This window comes from Rissa tridactyla, chromosome 2 (genome assembly GCF_028500815.1).
Source record: "Rissa tridactyla isolate bRisTri1 chromosome 2, bRisTri1.patW.cur.20221130, whole genome shotgun sequence".
Taxonomy (NCBI): Eukaryota; Metazoa; Chordata; class Aves; order Charadriiformes; family Laridae; genus Rissa; species Rissa tridactyla.
The window spans coordinates 77,995,001-78,011,340 of NC_071467.1; the positions used below are offsets into that span (position 1 = coordinate 77,995,001).

At 38.3% G+C, this 16,340-nt stretch overlaps 1 protein-coding gene across 10 annotated transcripts in view; it reads right to left on the minus strand.

Moving 5' to 3' along the window:
- The window catches only part of SEMA5A (semaphorin 5A), a 417,613-nt gene that overhangs the window by 94,196 nt on the left and 307,077 nt on the right, over positions 1 to 16,340 (minus strand). For all 10 annotated transcript variants that reach the window (XM_054193340.1, XM_054193343.1, XM_054193348.1 and 7 more), the window contains one exon: positions 5,469 to 5,586. In XM_054193340.1, coding sequence (XP_054049315.1) covers positions 5,469 to 5,586 — 118 coding nt within the window. The remainder of the gene's footprint in view (positions 1 to 5,468; positions 5,587 to 16,340) is intronic.

Here is a 16,340-nt window from a genome sequence, read left to right on the forward strand (position 1 = left end):
CCTAAAAACATCTTCAAAAAGCAGCAGCTAACCCTACATGATGAGACAGCGTGCTCCTGCTGAAGGCAATTCTCAATGCCTTTGGCTGGAAGGGCCAGACCATTCTCATCTTGACCGGAATGTTTCCATCATGCAGCCATAGCACACGTTAATAACAAATCTTTACTGTCCAGCTGCAACAAAATGTGCTAATGGAAACCGCAGCAGCCTCCATGATTACCGGAACTTACCAAGAAAACAGGGTTGGACATGGGGAATTCAGCTCTTGTAACAAAGATAGGCTTTCATATTCTTAATTCCTTTAGCAATCTTGACAAATCTATGATCATAAATGTAAATGATAGCCACTTTTTCACTTAAATACTAAAGGATTTGCCTTTTGATTGTCACACTTTAACTTTCAGTCAAAACACCGGTACTAGCAAGTGCAGGCTAAATAGCATTAAATTCACTCAGATAAAAATAAATACATATTAGTTGTAGTCATGCATATTTTATCAAATGTGTAAGAATGTTAACACTTTAACATTTGCTTATATATTGGAATAGGAACTACACTTGTAGATTGCCAGGAATGAATGATCTGAAATACTGTCCCCCTTTGCTATTTTTAGTATTGTTCATTTTAACAGTGGTGTGGGAAGGATACATTTCACTACTGATTTGAAGATACAAGAGATGTGATTACAGCACAAGGCATGTTTCCACTGCCACACTGGGTGCTGGCTGATTCTTTCCACTGTGGTAAAGGTTCCGTTATTTCACTATTAATTACATTTCTCATGATTTATTTTTCACAGCTATAGCTTCTCCACAGAACAGCTCTACGTGTATTCTGCCAGCTACAACTGACACAACCATAATCCACCATTTCAAAATGCTGCTGACAGATGTTTATTGAAAAGAACTCACCGGCCTTTGCTCGTGCAGAATATATACACTGTTGTTCTTCATAGGACAACAGAAAATACTTAACTTCTAGTTAAGTAACAAGTAAATCCATTCTCTCTTACACTGCTGGTCTAAAAAATATAGTCCGTAAACTAGCAATCCAATTAATGTCAGAGATATGAAAATGTCTTTACTGTTTTCTATTTCTATGCTGCACCAAAGCATCTTCACTGTTGGACCTAAAATTATAAACTAAAGCTACAGTTGTCTATGGCTACCATAATTTATATCAAGTGGCAGGGAAAGTATTCACAAAACTCACCTTGAAAGCTTGAGCTGAGAAGCACATACTGATGGCAGGTTTCTCTTGACTTTTTCCCCCTTACTCCTGTAAAGATCATCCCACTGCAGTCTCTGCTGTTCCCCATGACTCACCTGCTCTCTCTCTCTTACTATCTCCCTTTCGCAAGTGATATCAAACAACTTCATCACAGGACTATCAGAAAGAAAAACGTACTGATGACGGGCCTTTTTTAGCCCTCACCAGAACCTATGCCCATTAATCTTTCACCATCTGACATGCCTCAAGTGGAAAATCACAATCAAGCAGACAATATGGCTGTACATTCCTGTCACGGCTATACTCTGCTTTCCCTCTCTACAACCCTGTTTTTGTCACCCTTTCCCTTCTGCAGATACCTCTACTCTCTTCTTCCTTCCTAATGTCCTCCAAATATCAATCTTTGTCTTGAGCCTCTCTGCACCCACCTTGTCTTGCTGGTTTGTACGTCTGCACTCTGAGTCAAGGTCACATCTTCAGTGACCCAGTCCTTAAATCTGCCATGAGCTCTTTCGTTTGAGATTATTTTGTGTAGAATTCAGTGGCCCTGGAGTATTTCCTTAAGCTGCTAATGAATTCAGGTGAGATCCCATGCTATACCCTTTCCCTGCATACAATATTTGCTACAGCTGTAAAAAAAAAAAGCCATTTCATGTTGCGTACTCATGTAAAAAAAACCCGCTTTTCTAAAAATTATTTTTACTTTCCTTGAAAAAGCTCTTTGATAATGTCAGTCAGTGTACTTTTAAATGACGGATTGCAAGTGGTCCCACTGGAAAACATTTCAGCAAAACAATGAACCTTCACCACTGTAAAAATACTGGATGAATAATGGGGATATCTGACCAACTGGAAGAAGCTCAAAATAGATGTATGTGGCATGGTATTAATTACTATCTATATTCATGCACAATTGGTTTAGTCATGCCAACTGAAACAATAACCTAAAAAAACAACTTGAGGATTAAATCAATGCAAGATAACCAAAACAAACAAATTTGTCACAAATTATCTTCAAAGTTCAGAGAGACAGTAACACAAATGCTCAGCTACCTCTCCTAGCCCCCTCTCTGATCTAACATGACATGCCAATAAATATTCAGATATACGAATAATTCCCTAGGAAATAATTTCTCAAGTGCAACGGGTCACACTTTTAATTTTGGGCTAAGCTAGTGTATAAACACGCCTCTCTCTGATCTGAGTTTAGAAGAAACTGGTCATGCATTAATCTAACAAATTGTACATAGTGTTAAAAAGATCAGTGTAGGTTTAGTAACATTTAAGATATTGGAACCAAAAGAGGGAGGATAGAAGACTTCTAATATTCTGTTATGTTCTGCCTGCAACATTATCATAAATATATATAGCAGATGTCAAGGATGCACATTAACTCAGTTGGCTACAAAATGAAATTAATTACATCTTGGCTTATATATTCTGTGAATACGGCACATAAAAATGCTATAAAACCAAATATTTAAAAGCCTCACTAAGCAAAATTGTAATTGATAGTGATTTGTCAGATCTTCCTTTAAAGTAACACTTTAAAGTGTTACTTTAAAGGAAAATTTCTATGAAGTTTCCAAATTTGTTCAATAATGCGTTACTTGGAGTTCGGGGTTTACAACAGTAAAGTGGTGAAACCATGCTTTTCAATTTATACAGTTAATTCTAAAATTTTCCTTATATTACGCAATCCCAATCTTCTTAACTCCAAAATTCCTTTGGAGGCTCGCTACATCTTTTCATCTCTGATATGCAGAATAAGTCTCACAGCTGCAGATGAATTTCTGAGCAATCCTTTGGCGCTCCTCTGCTTTGACTAGGCTGTCAGATCCTACGCAACTGTCATATATAATTGTTTTTCCAGTTGAACAGCACGGAATTGAAGTCTGGTTTCTAAACCGTTCCTCCCTCCCCCTCCACTCCCTCTTGGCCCCCTTTTTTAGTATCAACGAAAGAAAATAAGGGTCAATGCCAGAATTCAAAGACTAAGCAGTAGGCAGACTGCTTATGCAAGTATCAACCATCCAACCCATTCCAGTAATCCTTCCTAAAACAGCAACCCAGCTAGGCCACCAGCAAACCCTCCACATAACCACCTTTAGCCTATGGGATTACCACAGGGTGATATGATATACTCCATGTACTTGGAAATACTCTACAGTGCATCTAGTTACTCGCCAATCACGGAGACAAGGACTGTGCTGGTGACTGAATCCAGATTTTCTGAGAAGCAACGGCTATGCCTATATAAGCAAGTGGTACTCACATAAACTGCAAGCCTGGAAAATAAAACAGTTGGTGTTGAAGACTCGACACGTACACTATACCTATTTTGTGGGCTTACTTGGGTCTCACTCTGGCCGTGGATCAAATGTCTAGTAGTAGTTAGAGCACATTTTTGGTTTAATTTCATCCATCTGAAAGTAACGTGGCTTGTGTGCTTCAAGACTGCTTGGTGATGTGAACCAAAGAAAATGTGAAAAATCGGAGTATTTGCCCCAAAGTTGCTCCTGATTTGAGAAAAAAATGCTAAGGCAGATGAATCCAATGTAAGCCTATTTTATTAGGCCAGTATGTGAGAGCATGGATGCAAAGGACAGGACAAGGTATTGTTTAAAGAATCACTATTTAATGTCAAACACAGACAGTCACAACACAGGAGCTAGTTCTCAAGGACCTCAGAATCAGTGTAATGATTTGTATCTATAAGAGGCTGCTGCAACTTATGTAGAGATCACAAGCGAAAGCTGCAGAACTTTATAGTATTTTTGCAAATCTGCAGTTCACTAAACAAAGCCTAGCTTAAGAGAGGGGAATGGCAGTAAGATGTTAAAAGGAGCTTGTTAAACACATGGAGAACAGAATATGGATGGCATATGAGCATAGATGCATGTGCTCCAGTGGTGAATGGAGTACTGTGTCCAGCTCTGGAGCCCTCAATACAAGAAGGACATGGACCTGTTGGAGCGGATCCAGAGGAAGGCCACAAAGATGGTCAAAGGGCTGGAGCACGTCTCCTACGAGGACAGGCTGAGAGAGCTGGGGCTGTTCAGCTTGAAGAAGAGGAAGCTCTGGGGAGACCTTATAGCGGCCTTCCAGTACCTGAAGGGGGCCTAAAGGAAGGCTGGGGAGGGGCTGTTTGCAAGGGCATGTAGCGATAGGACAAGGGGCAATGGTTTTAAACTAAACCTAGGGTAGGTTTAGATTAGACATTAGGAACAAGTTCTTTACAATGAGGGTGGTGAGACACTGGAACAGGTTGCCCAGAGAGGTGCTGGAGGCCCCATCCCTGGAGACATTCAAGGCCAGGCTTGATGAGGCTCTGAGCAACCTGATCTAGTTGAAGATGTCCTTGCTTACTGCAGGGGGATTGGGCTAGATGACCTTTAAAGGTCCCTTCCAACCCAACACATTCTATGATTCTATGAATGGGGACAAGTTCAAGAAGTCCTCACTAGCGATGAAAGCAGAATTGAGTTGGAAAGGTTCCCTCTCCATGGCTCTGTGGGCAGAAGGCAAAGACAAAGCAGCATGGGTCTCCAAGGGAAAGAGCTTAGTAGTACAAGGAAGATCCTTCTTAACCCTCTTTTTGTGCTCTTTGGAGTGAGGGAAAGAATCAATATTAAAACAACACTGGAACCACATTAAAAAGGAGGAATATAAATCAACTTTGTTGTTTGTTTTTTATTATATTAAATTTATTCAAAATCATTATAAAAGAGAAGTGTTAAGCCACTGCAAATATTAACACTAAGTTTATTGCAATTATCACTCCTGTCATTTATGTGGGTGAGACTTAACTCACAGAATTCACGGACTTTGAAAGATGTTGTATGGCCTTTTACATTAGCAATAATGATCCGCAAAGAAAAGATAATACCACTAGCGATTAAATTTTTTCAAAGTACAAAATGGAGAAAAAGCCTGCAAAGAAATACTAATATCTCTAATCTTAGTGAACATTTGCTTTCAAGGTGGGAACGCAGACATTAAAGGTAAAAAACAACTACCTTTTGAAAGTACTATAAATAATTTGATCATATCATATAAGTAGTTTGATAAGAAACAGAAAAGAAACTAAATATCCTGTTAAAATCTGATGGGAACGCCTGAGGAAAATGGCACTAAATACAGTTTTCTGAGCTCAAAAAATCTATGCCAGCTCATTTTCATGACATTCGCATGGAATCAAAAGTTTTAAGAGACAAATGAATGTATTTGGACTTACTGGACACACAGTAATGCTTTGCTCCCATTGACTCATGCTCAGACTTTCTTCTAGCGTTGTGCACTTCTTCATCACCATGTCCCAGCCACAATAAGGGTCTTGGGATCCAATGCATGCACTGCAAATGAAAACCAAACAGAAAACATGAAAGTTTATCTTTGTCTGTACCGGCCAAAGATCTCTAAATAACTATGTGGCATCTCTTCATATGTCATAGGCCTAAAAGAGATAGTGATAGTGAAATTGATCCCAGTTGTGGTATGGCACAGATGAAATGACAAAACAGAAGAAAAATGAATTTGAATGCCTACACAAAGCTAGGATTTCTTTTAAGTGCATAGCTGAATTTCTGTCTGCATGCATGGTATGCCATCAAGACTGAAAATTGTACTTAATTACTAGAGAATTACAGAAATTCATAAAAAGTGTACGTTGTCTGCTCCAAGTAAAGAAGATTTCAGGAGTTACAGTTATTGGTCTTTTCTATCAGTTTTGGAATTAGAGTTATCATCTTTGTCAGAAATCAGATGGCAATGTCTACTCTTTAAAAATTAATAAGAAAACTTGCACTGCTATAGAATCCCTGGAAATAAGTTCAAAGGGGCACTGGTGGCTGCGATCACACCTCTCACATATCACATACTGCCCAAGACATTCCCTTCTAGTGGCACCTAGTGAGGAAAAAAAAAGGCTAGAGAGAAGGATGGTAGCTCAGCTTGCTACAGACTCTGAAAGACCCACTGTACAAAACTAGAAGCTCTTTTCTCTATTAAATGTCAGCTTTCTCTTGCTACTGGTAGGTCAAGTATTAACAATCAAGGCAATAGGTCTGCAGCTTCATAGATAAAGATAGGTAAGAAAGTAGGTGGAAGTCCCACTGTAGTGAAGCTTAATATGATTGTTTTAACAATTGTAAGAATACCTATAAATTACACATAAAAATAATAAATGCAAACATTTTGTCTAGATTATAAAAAACGCTTGACTGATCATTCTTGTTCAACTCAAATTCATGGGCATTATCATTCTCTCTTTTTCTGTTCGCATCACATCTGTCCAGCGAAGGGCCACAAGGATGATTAGGAGAATGCGGCATCTGCCCTACGAGGAGAGGCTGAGAGAGCTGGGACCGTTCAGCCTGGAAAAGGGAAGGCTAAGAGGGGATCTCATCAATATGTACAAATAACTGAAGGGAGGCTGCAAAGAGTGGGGAGCCAGGGTTTTTTCAGTGGTGCCCAGTGACAGGACCAGAGGCAACGGGCACAAACACAGGAGGATCCATCTGAACATCAGGAAACACTTTTTTCACTGTGAAGCTGACTTAGCACTGGCACAGGCTGCCCAAAGAAGTTCTGGAGTATCCTTCCTTGGAGATATTCAAAAGCCATCTGGATATGGTCCTGGGCAACTGACTCTAGGTGACCCCGCTTGAGCAGGAGGCTGGACCAGAGGACCTCCAGAGGCCCCTGCCAGCCTCAACCCTTCTGTGATTCTGTCCTCACAAGTGCTCTGTTTTATTCATATTTCTATTTATCTCTGGTATTCCTCATGTAGCTCCATGCTAACATCAGACAAAACTCAGACTTACTAATGCCTTAGTATGCTACTCCATAATACCATCACAGAGGATTCTTAGTGCTTATAAATTTCAAAGAATTAGTTTCTATAGTACACTCGGCAACATGGATTGCCAGTACTATATGGGAGGATAGTTCCCATCTCCAAAAGGGGCACAGAGTAAGAGACATAATAGCCAAAATTCCCTAGGTGCCCCTAATTAGTCTGCCAGTTCAAAAATAAAGCTTTAGGTTTAGGAGATTAGTGTTCAGAAAGAGTTCCCACTGATGGCTCTTGCAGCTGTGAGCACTTAGCATTTTTGTAACTCAGACTACACCTTTCCATTTAACTACATAGAAAGTGAGCACAATTAATGCAAATTATATAAAGTTTTAACTGTCTTGGCCTTCCAGTGTTTTCAAGACAAGATGTTCAGTGATCTCCTTCAGAGCATCTCTGATAAAGCACATGCTTTCTGAAAAATGTACACGAAAAAAAGTTAAAGGATGACATAATGTACAATTAGCAACTTTAGCTGTGCTATTTCTTAAGGTAGAAGTGCTCACTCTTCCAACTTCACTATTCCTTTGTGTTAAGTGTTAATATTTTTAAATGCAGTTATTATGCTTTAGACATGTTTTATTAAAAAAAAATAAAATAAAAAGTCAGTATCCTTTCACTTAGAATCACACTCCCTCTTTCCTGGGAGTAAGCTGATCCTTCTCCCACTCTGTTCTTAGACCTCATTTCTTCTTTTACGTTTGTTTCCACATTACTTTCCACTCTGACAAATCGAAATGGCTTGAACCTTTCATTACAAGTCACTTAGAAGTCCTAAGTAGGGCACTGAAAGCATATTTTGAGCATTCTTATAACTTCCTCGTATCAGAACAGAACCTAGTTTCATGGAAGAAATTAAGTTAAAAAATGCTGAAAAGTCCCAATGCTCGGACAAAGCATGTTCAATCACTCTGTGGACACCAAACATCGCCATTTCAGTAAATGAACAGATTTGGAGAACATGGCAGCAAGATAAAACGAGGCAAATCTTTTCAGAATTTAGCTAAGAAGGTCCACTGAGCGTATGAAAACTACGATTTTAAGAAGTTAATAACTCGGCTAACCTCATGCAGACGACAAGAGGTTAAGTGAGAAGAACTTCCTCCAAAAATGAGAGGCATTAACAGTCTTCAATATTTTTTTTTCTTTATACTACAATACATAAATCAATCCTGGAAACATATCAACTATTTGAAACAAAGCAACAGGAAATTTTGTTTGATGAGTATTCCTAACAGGAGAAACTCTAGTTTTGCCTTTTTTTTTTATATATAATGTTCTAATTGATCGTCCCAGTCATTACTATATATAAGTCTCATCTTGTAAAAAGTTTTATTTTTGAAATCTTATGTTCAGACAGAAAAAAGCACACCACAAAAGTTTAGTTCAGCACCATCACCCTCTTTCTGGCATTTCGGTTCACCATGCCAGACAGATTCATGAAATGAGGCACGACCTGGCGTAAATAGCTGCCCTGTTCTCAGGTATTGGCACAACAGTCTTTTGTGTTCTCCTTCCTGCCTCACATCTCAGAGGGTTTTCTTATTTATTTCTTTTAGATCACTTGCTTAGATCACCAATAGCTCTGAAAAGTAGATATATTTTCTTTTAAATGAAAATTAGAGAGGTAATATGCGGGTAAGTTTTTACCCCAATTTGCTTAATTATGTCACATTTTAAAATCATTTTCTTTCCTTGGAGGGATAATTTAATGTGTGAATAACAGCAGCTAATTATTTTGATCTGTTATGCCTAGATAAAAAAAGAAAAGAAACAGATAACAAAGTAAGTTTACAGACAGAAAATGAGGATAGAATAAAGCTTGTAAGTATGAGAAGTTACGAGAAGTTATCAGAACTTCCATCGGAAGTGTGAAATTTAAAGGGACTATTATTAACTCACAATTATGTGCCTTTACTGTCCTCATCAATGAAAATTTTATATTAACACTTTTAATGAATCTCTCTCCCAAGAGACAGCAGTAAGAGGAACAGCTTCAGTGTATACATGAAATAACACCAGAAATTGTACAAAATGGCTGTCAAATTCACGTTAAGTAAGGAAAGTAAAAAACTAGATAGCACTACACATCTTTATCCCTTTCTCCTCCCTAATCTCGGTCTAAATTAAAGCCAATGTAGATGAAAAATTAGATAAATTTAAAAATTGGTGTTAGGTCTTTCAGTTGACAGGGCCCTTTCAGATAGTGACAGTGGAAGTAGCAGAGCTGGATAATATATTAGCCATCTTGTCTCTGGAAGTCTACCTTACATCTCAGTTTCACCAGAGATGAAAATGAACATTTTGTCTGTTACTCCCAGTAGACACCAGCCCACATCTCTCAGACTTCACATGATTTGTCCCAGCACTGCTAAAACTGGCAATTTTGTGCAGGAAGGAAATTCAGGAATAAAAGTGAATCGGTTCATCCAAAGTCTCTTGATGCCACTCACCCTGTCGAGTCACCACTCTCTACAAAAATTTTCAACAGCTTTTGGCTTCCACTGATTGATTCTAATTTTCCTCTGTGTTGTCACTTCACATGTTTTACCAAAGGTAAATGATAGGTAGTTGAGTGTCTCTCCTGCCAGGCATTCATTTGGCTGCAATGGTTCGGTATGCCGACCGACAGTCATGCAACACTCAAACAATGGATTTTGACTGACTGGTAACAGAACTGTAAGTCATCCCACTCTAAAGCAAGGCAGCAATAGCAGGTCATTTTCCTCAGCTATTTTATAAGTACCACTAAGCAGGCTAGCAAAACTGCTCTACTTCAGATACATTTGAGATTATTTATTCAGGCAGAATATGAGGCAGAAACGAACACCATTCAGAGCAAAACAGACAACCCCCCCCCAACAGTTTTAGACTAAAAAGAATTCATTATGTGTGCTTCAAAGAACAAAAAACCTTAAGATTAAAAGCTATATCCTCAATACCATTGATTTCAAAGAGATTTCGAAATCTTTCAGGGGAAGAACATATTCTGCTATCAATATACATTGTAAGTGCTAATCAGGTATCCTCTTGAGCTGTAACATTTTATGTATAAACATAATGTATGTTTATACATAAACATGAATGTATAAACATAAGAGGTGCAACTTCTGAGACTGTTCAATGAAACATTCTTCTGTCTTTACCTATACCCAGCATTTTGAAGAACAGAGGATATTTGAGTCTCCTGACCCGTTCAAATAGTTTCTACTGAGATAGCCATGCCTACCTAGTTCCAATTACTGTCAACTGTGATCTCAACACTTCATGTACCAGGAACTGAACTAGGGTCACCATCTTACTTCAGAGAAGAGAGATTCCTCACTGCAAATTTGAACAGACAAATGGAAGATAAAAGCCTGTCTTATGTTACGAATGCATCGTGTTTTCTACTTCTGAATGAATACACGAATCTGATACCGGACATCCGTACACAGGTACTTATCAGTGTTCTCATTACTACTGGTTTTGTGGACACACACACATATATATCTGTGTGTATACATAGATAAGTGCAATGAAAACAGGGATCTAAAGATACAGATGAATGATGCAGAAGAACATAAATGGTAGGCACACAATTTATAAAGTCCTAGGAGCTCAAACTAAGATGTGTGTCAAATATTCAGAATCCTGCTTAACCTTTGCCTGGAACGTTAAGAACAATCAAATGCTTTAATCATCTCAGACACTCTGTAGGGACTACTATTGCTTTCTCCTGCTTGAATTTCTATAAGGCAATCAAAATCCACCTAGGTATGATTCAATCTTGCAGCATGCACTGACAATACTAGCCTTAAATTTACAAGCTTCAAATCCAGAATCAGGAATTATGTATTTTTTTTAGGAAAATTGTTTATAACATGCAATTGTCTGAATACAGACACTTCCAAGTGGCTCTACTTGGAACAAATGCAAAAGACAACTTTCAGAGTGTGCTCTCTACAAGAGAAGGTAGGCTTGCTATTCATTGTAAAGAAACAACATCTGAAGTCCCCATCCATGTCAATCAGCCAAGACAAAGCTTCCAGCCCTCTGATTAGGAAGCAGGAGCCTGGAAATGCTGGGACTACTAGGTGCAAGTAGGGTTTTCAGAGCCCTTTTGATGGGCTGAAACTAGAGCCTGCAAATCTGTCATTGGCAAATAGGCTCTGAAAATCTGAGGTACTTACATAGCAAGGCAACCCAAGAACAACAGATTTGGGGATTTTCACACAAGTTGATGGGTTCCTAGATCAGAACAGCAGTAACAGTGATTACCCAGGCTGACCATGTTTGCTTCTATATGGCACCCCATGCCTTTAAAAGACCTGCATATCTTTAGCAGATAGAAGGTAAATAGGGTACACAAGTTTCATATCCTTTCAGTCAGCTGTGACCTAGGTTATTTTGAACTTAAATGTTGAGGTTAACTTTATACTAGAATATGAATCAATTATGAAGATAGCAGGCCCAGATATAAGATGTACAACTTGGCTCCTGAAAAGTACTAACCAGATAGAATCATAGAATCATAGAATCTTCACGATTGGAAAGGACCTTTGAGATCATCGAGTCCAACCATACACACACCAAAAAAACCCCCAACCCCTGCAATCTCTGCCAGTAGAGCATGCCCTGAAGTGCCAAATCTAGATGTTTCTTAAATACCTCTAGGGATGGTGACTCAACCACCTCCCTGGGCAGGCTGTTCCAGTGCCTGACCACTCTTTCAGGAAAGTAATTCTTCCTAATATCTAATCTAAACCTCCCCTGCCGCAACTTCAGACCATTTCCTCTGGTCCTGTCATTATTCACCTGGGAGAAGAGGCCAACACCCACCTCTCTACAACCTCCTTTCAGGTAGTTGTAGAGGGCAATGAGGTCTCCCCTCAGCCTCCTCTTCTCCAAGCTAAACATGCCCAGCTCCCTCAGCCTCTCCTCATATGACTTGGTCTCCAGAACCCCTTAAAAATGTTAAGATAGCATGTATCTTAACATTTTTAGGGCACCGTTACCTCTCATTTTAGAAGTAACTGTACATATCTCCACTGGCCTGACAACATACTATCAGGAGCAGATGGCCTTTAAAGCCACTTGGTTTGGGCTCATAGAACTGGAGCATAAAAACTCCTGTCCTCGAATCCTGCCCACAGTTTCTCCCTAACTGCATCAAGAATACCCTTTCTCTCTTTCATACATTCAGGTCAACAGTGGACTTCAAACTCAGATGTTAATTTTCTGTTAAACTTCAAATAAATGAAAATGTCCACAAACAGATTATAGATTATTAAGAGAGTGGCAAATAATTCTCATGAGAAAGCAACTACTATGTAATGCAGAGCACTGTAAGCTGAGATGCATAGGATATGTACTGGCCTGACTCCACAGCAGTCCAGTATCTGATATGCTAAATTATTTTAAAATAAAAAACCTTCCAGATTTGCCTTTGTTTGTTCATTTGTTTTTAAACCATCCAGTACCTTTAACTTCTGTTTCCAGAGAAACACTTGCCAAGTATCAAATGGCTAGTGAAATGATCTCTTGGAAAGTGGGTTGCTTTAAACATGTCAGGTGATTTTCAAGAAAAACTTAACAGTAACTACACTGAACTTAAAATTCCTCAAACTTTTGGTATTTTTTAAAGCAAAGAAATGAATTACATCATGACATATGAAAACCACATGCCTGTTTTAAATTTTTATTTCTTAGGTCACTTCTTTCTTTAAAATAATATCCTGCTAATAAAATCTGAATTGCAAATATGTAGTCGTCCATCTGGTTTTCTTACCACTTTGCAAACTAAAAGGAAAAGACATTTTCCTTTGTCCTCCTAGGGTACTGCAATAAATACATTGGGAGAAGGCTGTAAAATTCTACTTGTTTATTAAAATTCCTTCTTGTTTGTCAAAAATACAATACAATGCATACATGCATAGATCACACACTTTAGAGTTGTGACCAAATATTTCAGATGCAGCAAAATGTAAATGCGTAATTTGTCTCTGATGCAGACTGACGTCTCTAGGCCAGACAGGCAAAGACACTTTCTGCAAAAACCTTAGTCCTCAAAGAGGAAGAAAGAAATATAGGTCAACCCCAGTTCTGGAGAGCTTCAATTGATTCCCTTCCCCAGTATGGGACTAATATTCTGCTTCTTTTGAGTGAGGAAGACTTTCAACTGTGCTTATTTCATAGTTTTGCTGACTTTACTAGTGTTCTCATAAGTTCCCACCAACTGAAGATAATTTTGCAGTGTATCTAATAGCTAAAAAAAGATTTCACATTTTTAAAATGTGCTTATAATCTAGTCTTGCAGCCAGGATTACGATTTATCTTAGTTTGGGAAATTTATGAAGATTCTGATTCTGGAATATTACTCTGGAATCACTAATTCAGATTAGGCCTCGAGTAGTTCCAAAATTCTACTGTAGCAGTGTCTTCCTCTGATTTAAATTGGAGTAAGGCTTGCATATTTTGAAATAACGAAATCCACCTGTATATCAAAAAATAACTATTCTGGAATGATTATTTCAAAGCAGCAATTTCAATTCCATGTGTTGGCAAGCCCTTCTGGACACATTAGCACCTAGTAATAGTTTAGACCACATTACTGGTTGTTAACGTCTATAATATTAGTATATAGAAATCATGATTCTACTACGTAACGATAGCCACAGTGTTCTATTCCCAGGGAAACAAGTTTGTACTGAGTGCAAGAATACTTCTGAGGAAGCAACATCTATAGCCAAGGAAAAACAAAGGAATGCGACAGCATTTTAAATACTTAATACAATAATCTCGCTGGAGTTCTAAGAATGAAATAAAGCACAACAAAATTTGCAATAATTGTTTTCTTCTCTTAGTTAGTCCAGTACCCCTCTTATTACTATGCTGCTACAGTTATCTTTTGTGTATGTACAGATTGTGTAGCTGACGGTTAACAAAGAAGCCAAAATAAAAATACAGAGCACAGAGAGAGAAAAGTCAGGGTTATAGCAGAATAGCTATGATAACACTCCTTAGCAAAACAATCTTTTTGCCCAATAATATTTTAAGCATAAAATGTAAAATATAATACTCAAAAATTTTCAAAAGTTGTTTTTCTACACCAGAGAAGTCACTACTTCTACAGCTTTTAGCAGATGTCACTATTTATTTACTTACATATAACATCATAGTAAGATTACTTTTCAAGCCTTCTAAGTGTGTAAAACCTATCTTCTATGAGAAATACAATTTCTTGATCCTTGCTTGGTAAGATTTTACAGAACATTGGGCTGATACCACCTTTCATTGCCCCTACTTTCAAAACTGATGCACTGAAAACTCCAGTCCAAATTATTCCATCGACAGATTTGCCTCAGAGAAATCACCGCCATCCAAGGTTGCTTTTGAAGGCTCCCGCTGCCAATAAAAGAAAGCTGCCTGGTTCTTTGTTTTAGAGGATGGAGTCTTTACTCCCCTGCTACACATCTTACTCCTTATGCTTATAGCCTTCAAAGTAAATAGCAAACACTGCAACTTTAGGGAGTTTAATAGTTATCTTCTCATGATAATCATTCTATTTATCTCACATTATAGTTAATTAGCAGGTATACGAAAGTCAGTTGTGCTTTATGCTTGGCCTACTCAACTCTGAAGTAGTACAGAGAGCTGGAGAATTCTTAGTGAAAATAATAGCTCCAGTGAATAATGTTGATGGTCTGCTGTAAAAATTTGATAAACATGTGTGAATTGCAATATTCATGTGACAACAACCTGGTCAAATCTTAAGGATTTTCCCCAAGGAGAGCTGAACTAAGGTAACTGCTCTGCTGTTTCTTCCTGAAGCATGAAGACACCAGGGCTTTTTGGAGAACTCTTTGTAAGAATCCACACGGCCCGAACTATTTTTCCCTAGCTGATTCCTGAAAACAACAGAATCATGACAAGATGTTCAAAACTGTTCAGCCATTGGCAGAACTCTGCTGGAGACCCCCCTCCATGAAAACTGTCAATCCAAATAACTAACATGGGCAACTCATAAACAACGAAAACATCATGCCATAATGGAAAGTGCCGAGCAACACAAACTACAGGTGTGACAATAGGCTCTGCCTGTGATAGGGACTGCTGTCACAGCAATAAAGTGCGCTGAACTGCACCTAGAACACAAAAAAAATAATAATAATCAAACTTAAGTCTCCAAATGTGAAACAATATTTTCATGGGCCTTCAATTACAGTGTCTGTGGGAGCAGAGCTGTGAGCTGGTAGAAGAGGACTGTCCTAAATCAGAGGGAATGTCTGTCAGAGGCAACACTGTGTCATGGAGGACTCTGCTACAAGAAAGTGCTGGAGGAACAGATTTACAAGGAAATACGAATTAGCTAAATACGTACAGCGTATCAGAGAGATAATTAAAGAGACATAATAAACTATGAATAAAAGCAGTAACCTTTAGAGGCTGGTATGTGAAAATCAATCAAGGAATAATGAAATGAAAGTAAAAAAGAGACAATCTCAGGGAAATTATCTTGACATTGAGATATTAGCTTGTGGAACAGTCTGTTCAACAGAGGACCTGAAGTTGCATTGTCTGAAACCCTTGCAGTAAACCTAAACAAAAAGATTAGAAAAGATTAGATAGTGAGCACTCTGCCATCGACACAAAAAGGCAGGACAGATGAGCTAGTGCGCCTTCAGCCTTTTGGCTTTTTTAAGGCTGTTATTTATACACAAGCATGCTCTATTTCTCAAAAATTATGTGAAGTAGATATTAAAGACTACACATGCCCTTGATCTGGGGAAGAAACTCTGGTTATTATTGATGGAAGTTCAGAACATAGCCTTGGTGCTGTTATACAGCCCTAAGTATGATAAATACGAAGTGATAAAATTAAAATAATCCAAAAAAGATCCACAATGCCCCAAGGCATTTTCCTTAGGTAAGGTTCACTCATTACTCTATTTATCCATTGCTGTAGTACAGAAGTAATAGTTAGCAACTTATAAGAAGAATGTGAATATTAAAGCACCCAGAAATGCAGTGACTAAATTTCAGATGTTTCATTACCTAGTGAAATGTATAGCCCAAAGTAAGGTGACTACACTCTCTCTACCTATAGACAACCAAATATGCTTGAAATCCAGCACAAGCCAAGAAAAAAATAGTCAAGCCAAAAATAAGTGATATGTGAAAGACTGTCTGCATTTTCCAAATTTTCTGAGTCTCTAATGATAGATGATGATGAGAAGCCTTATTTCATCTAGATCACAGCTGTAAATCCTTTCC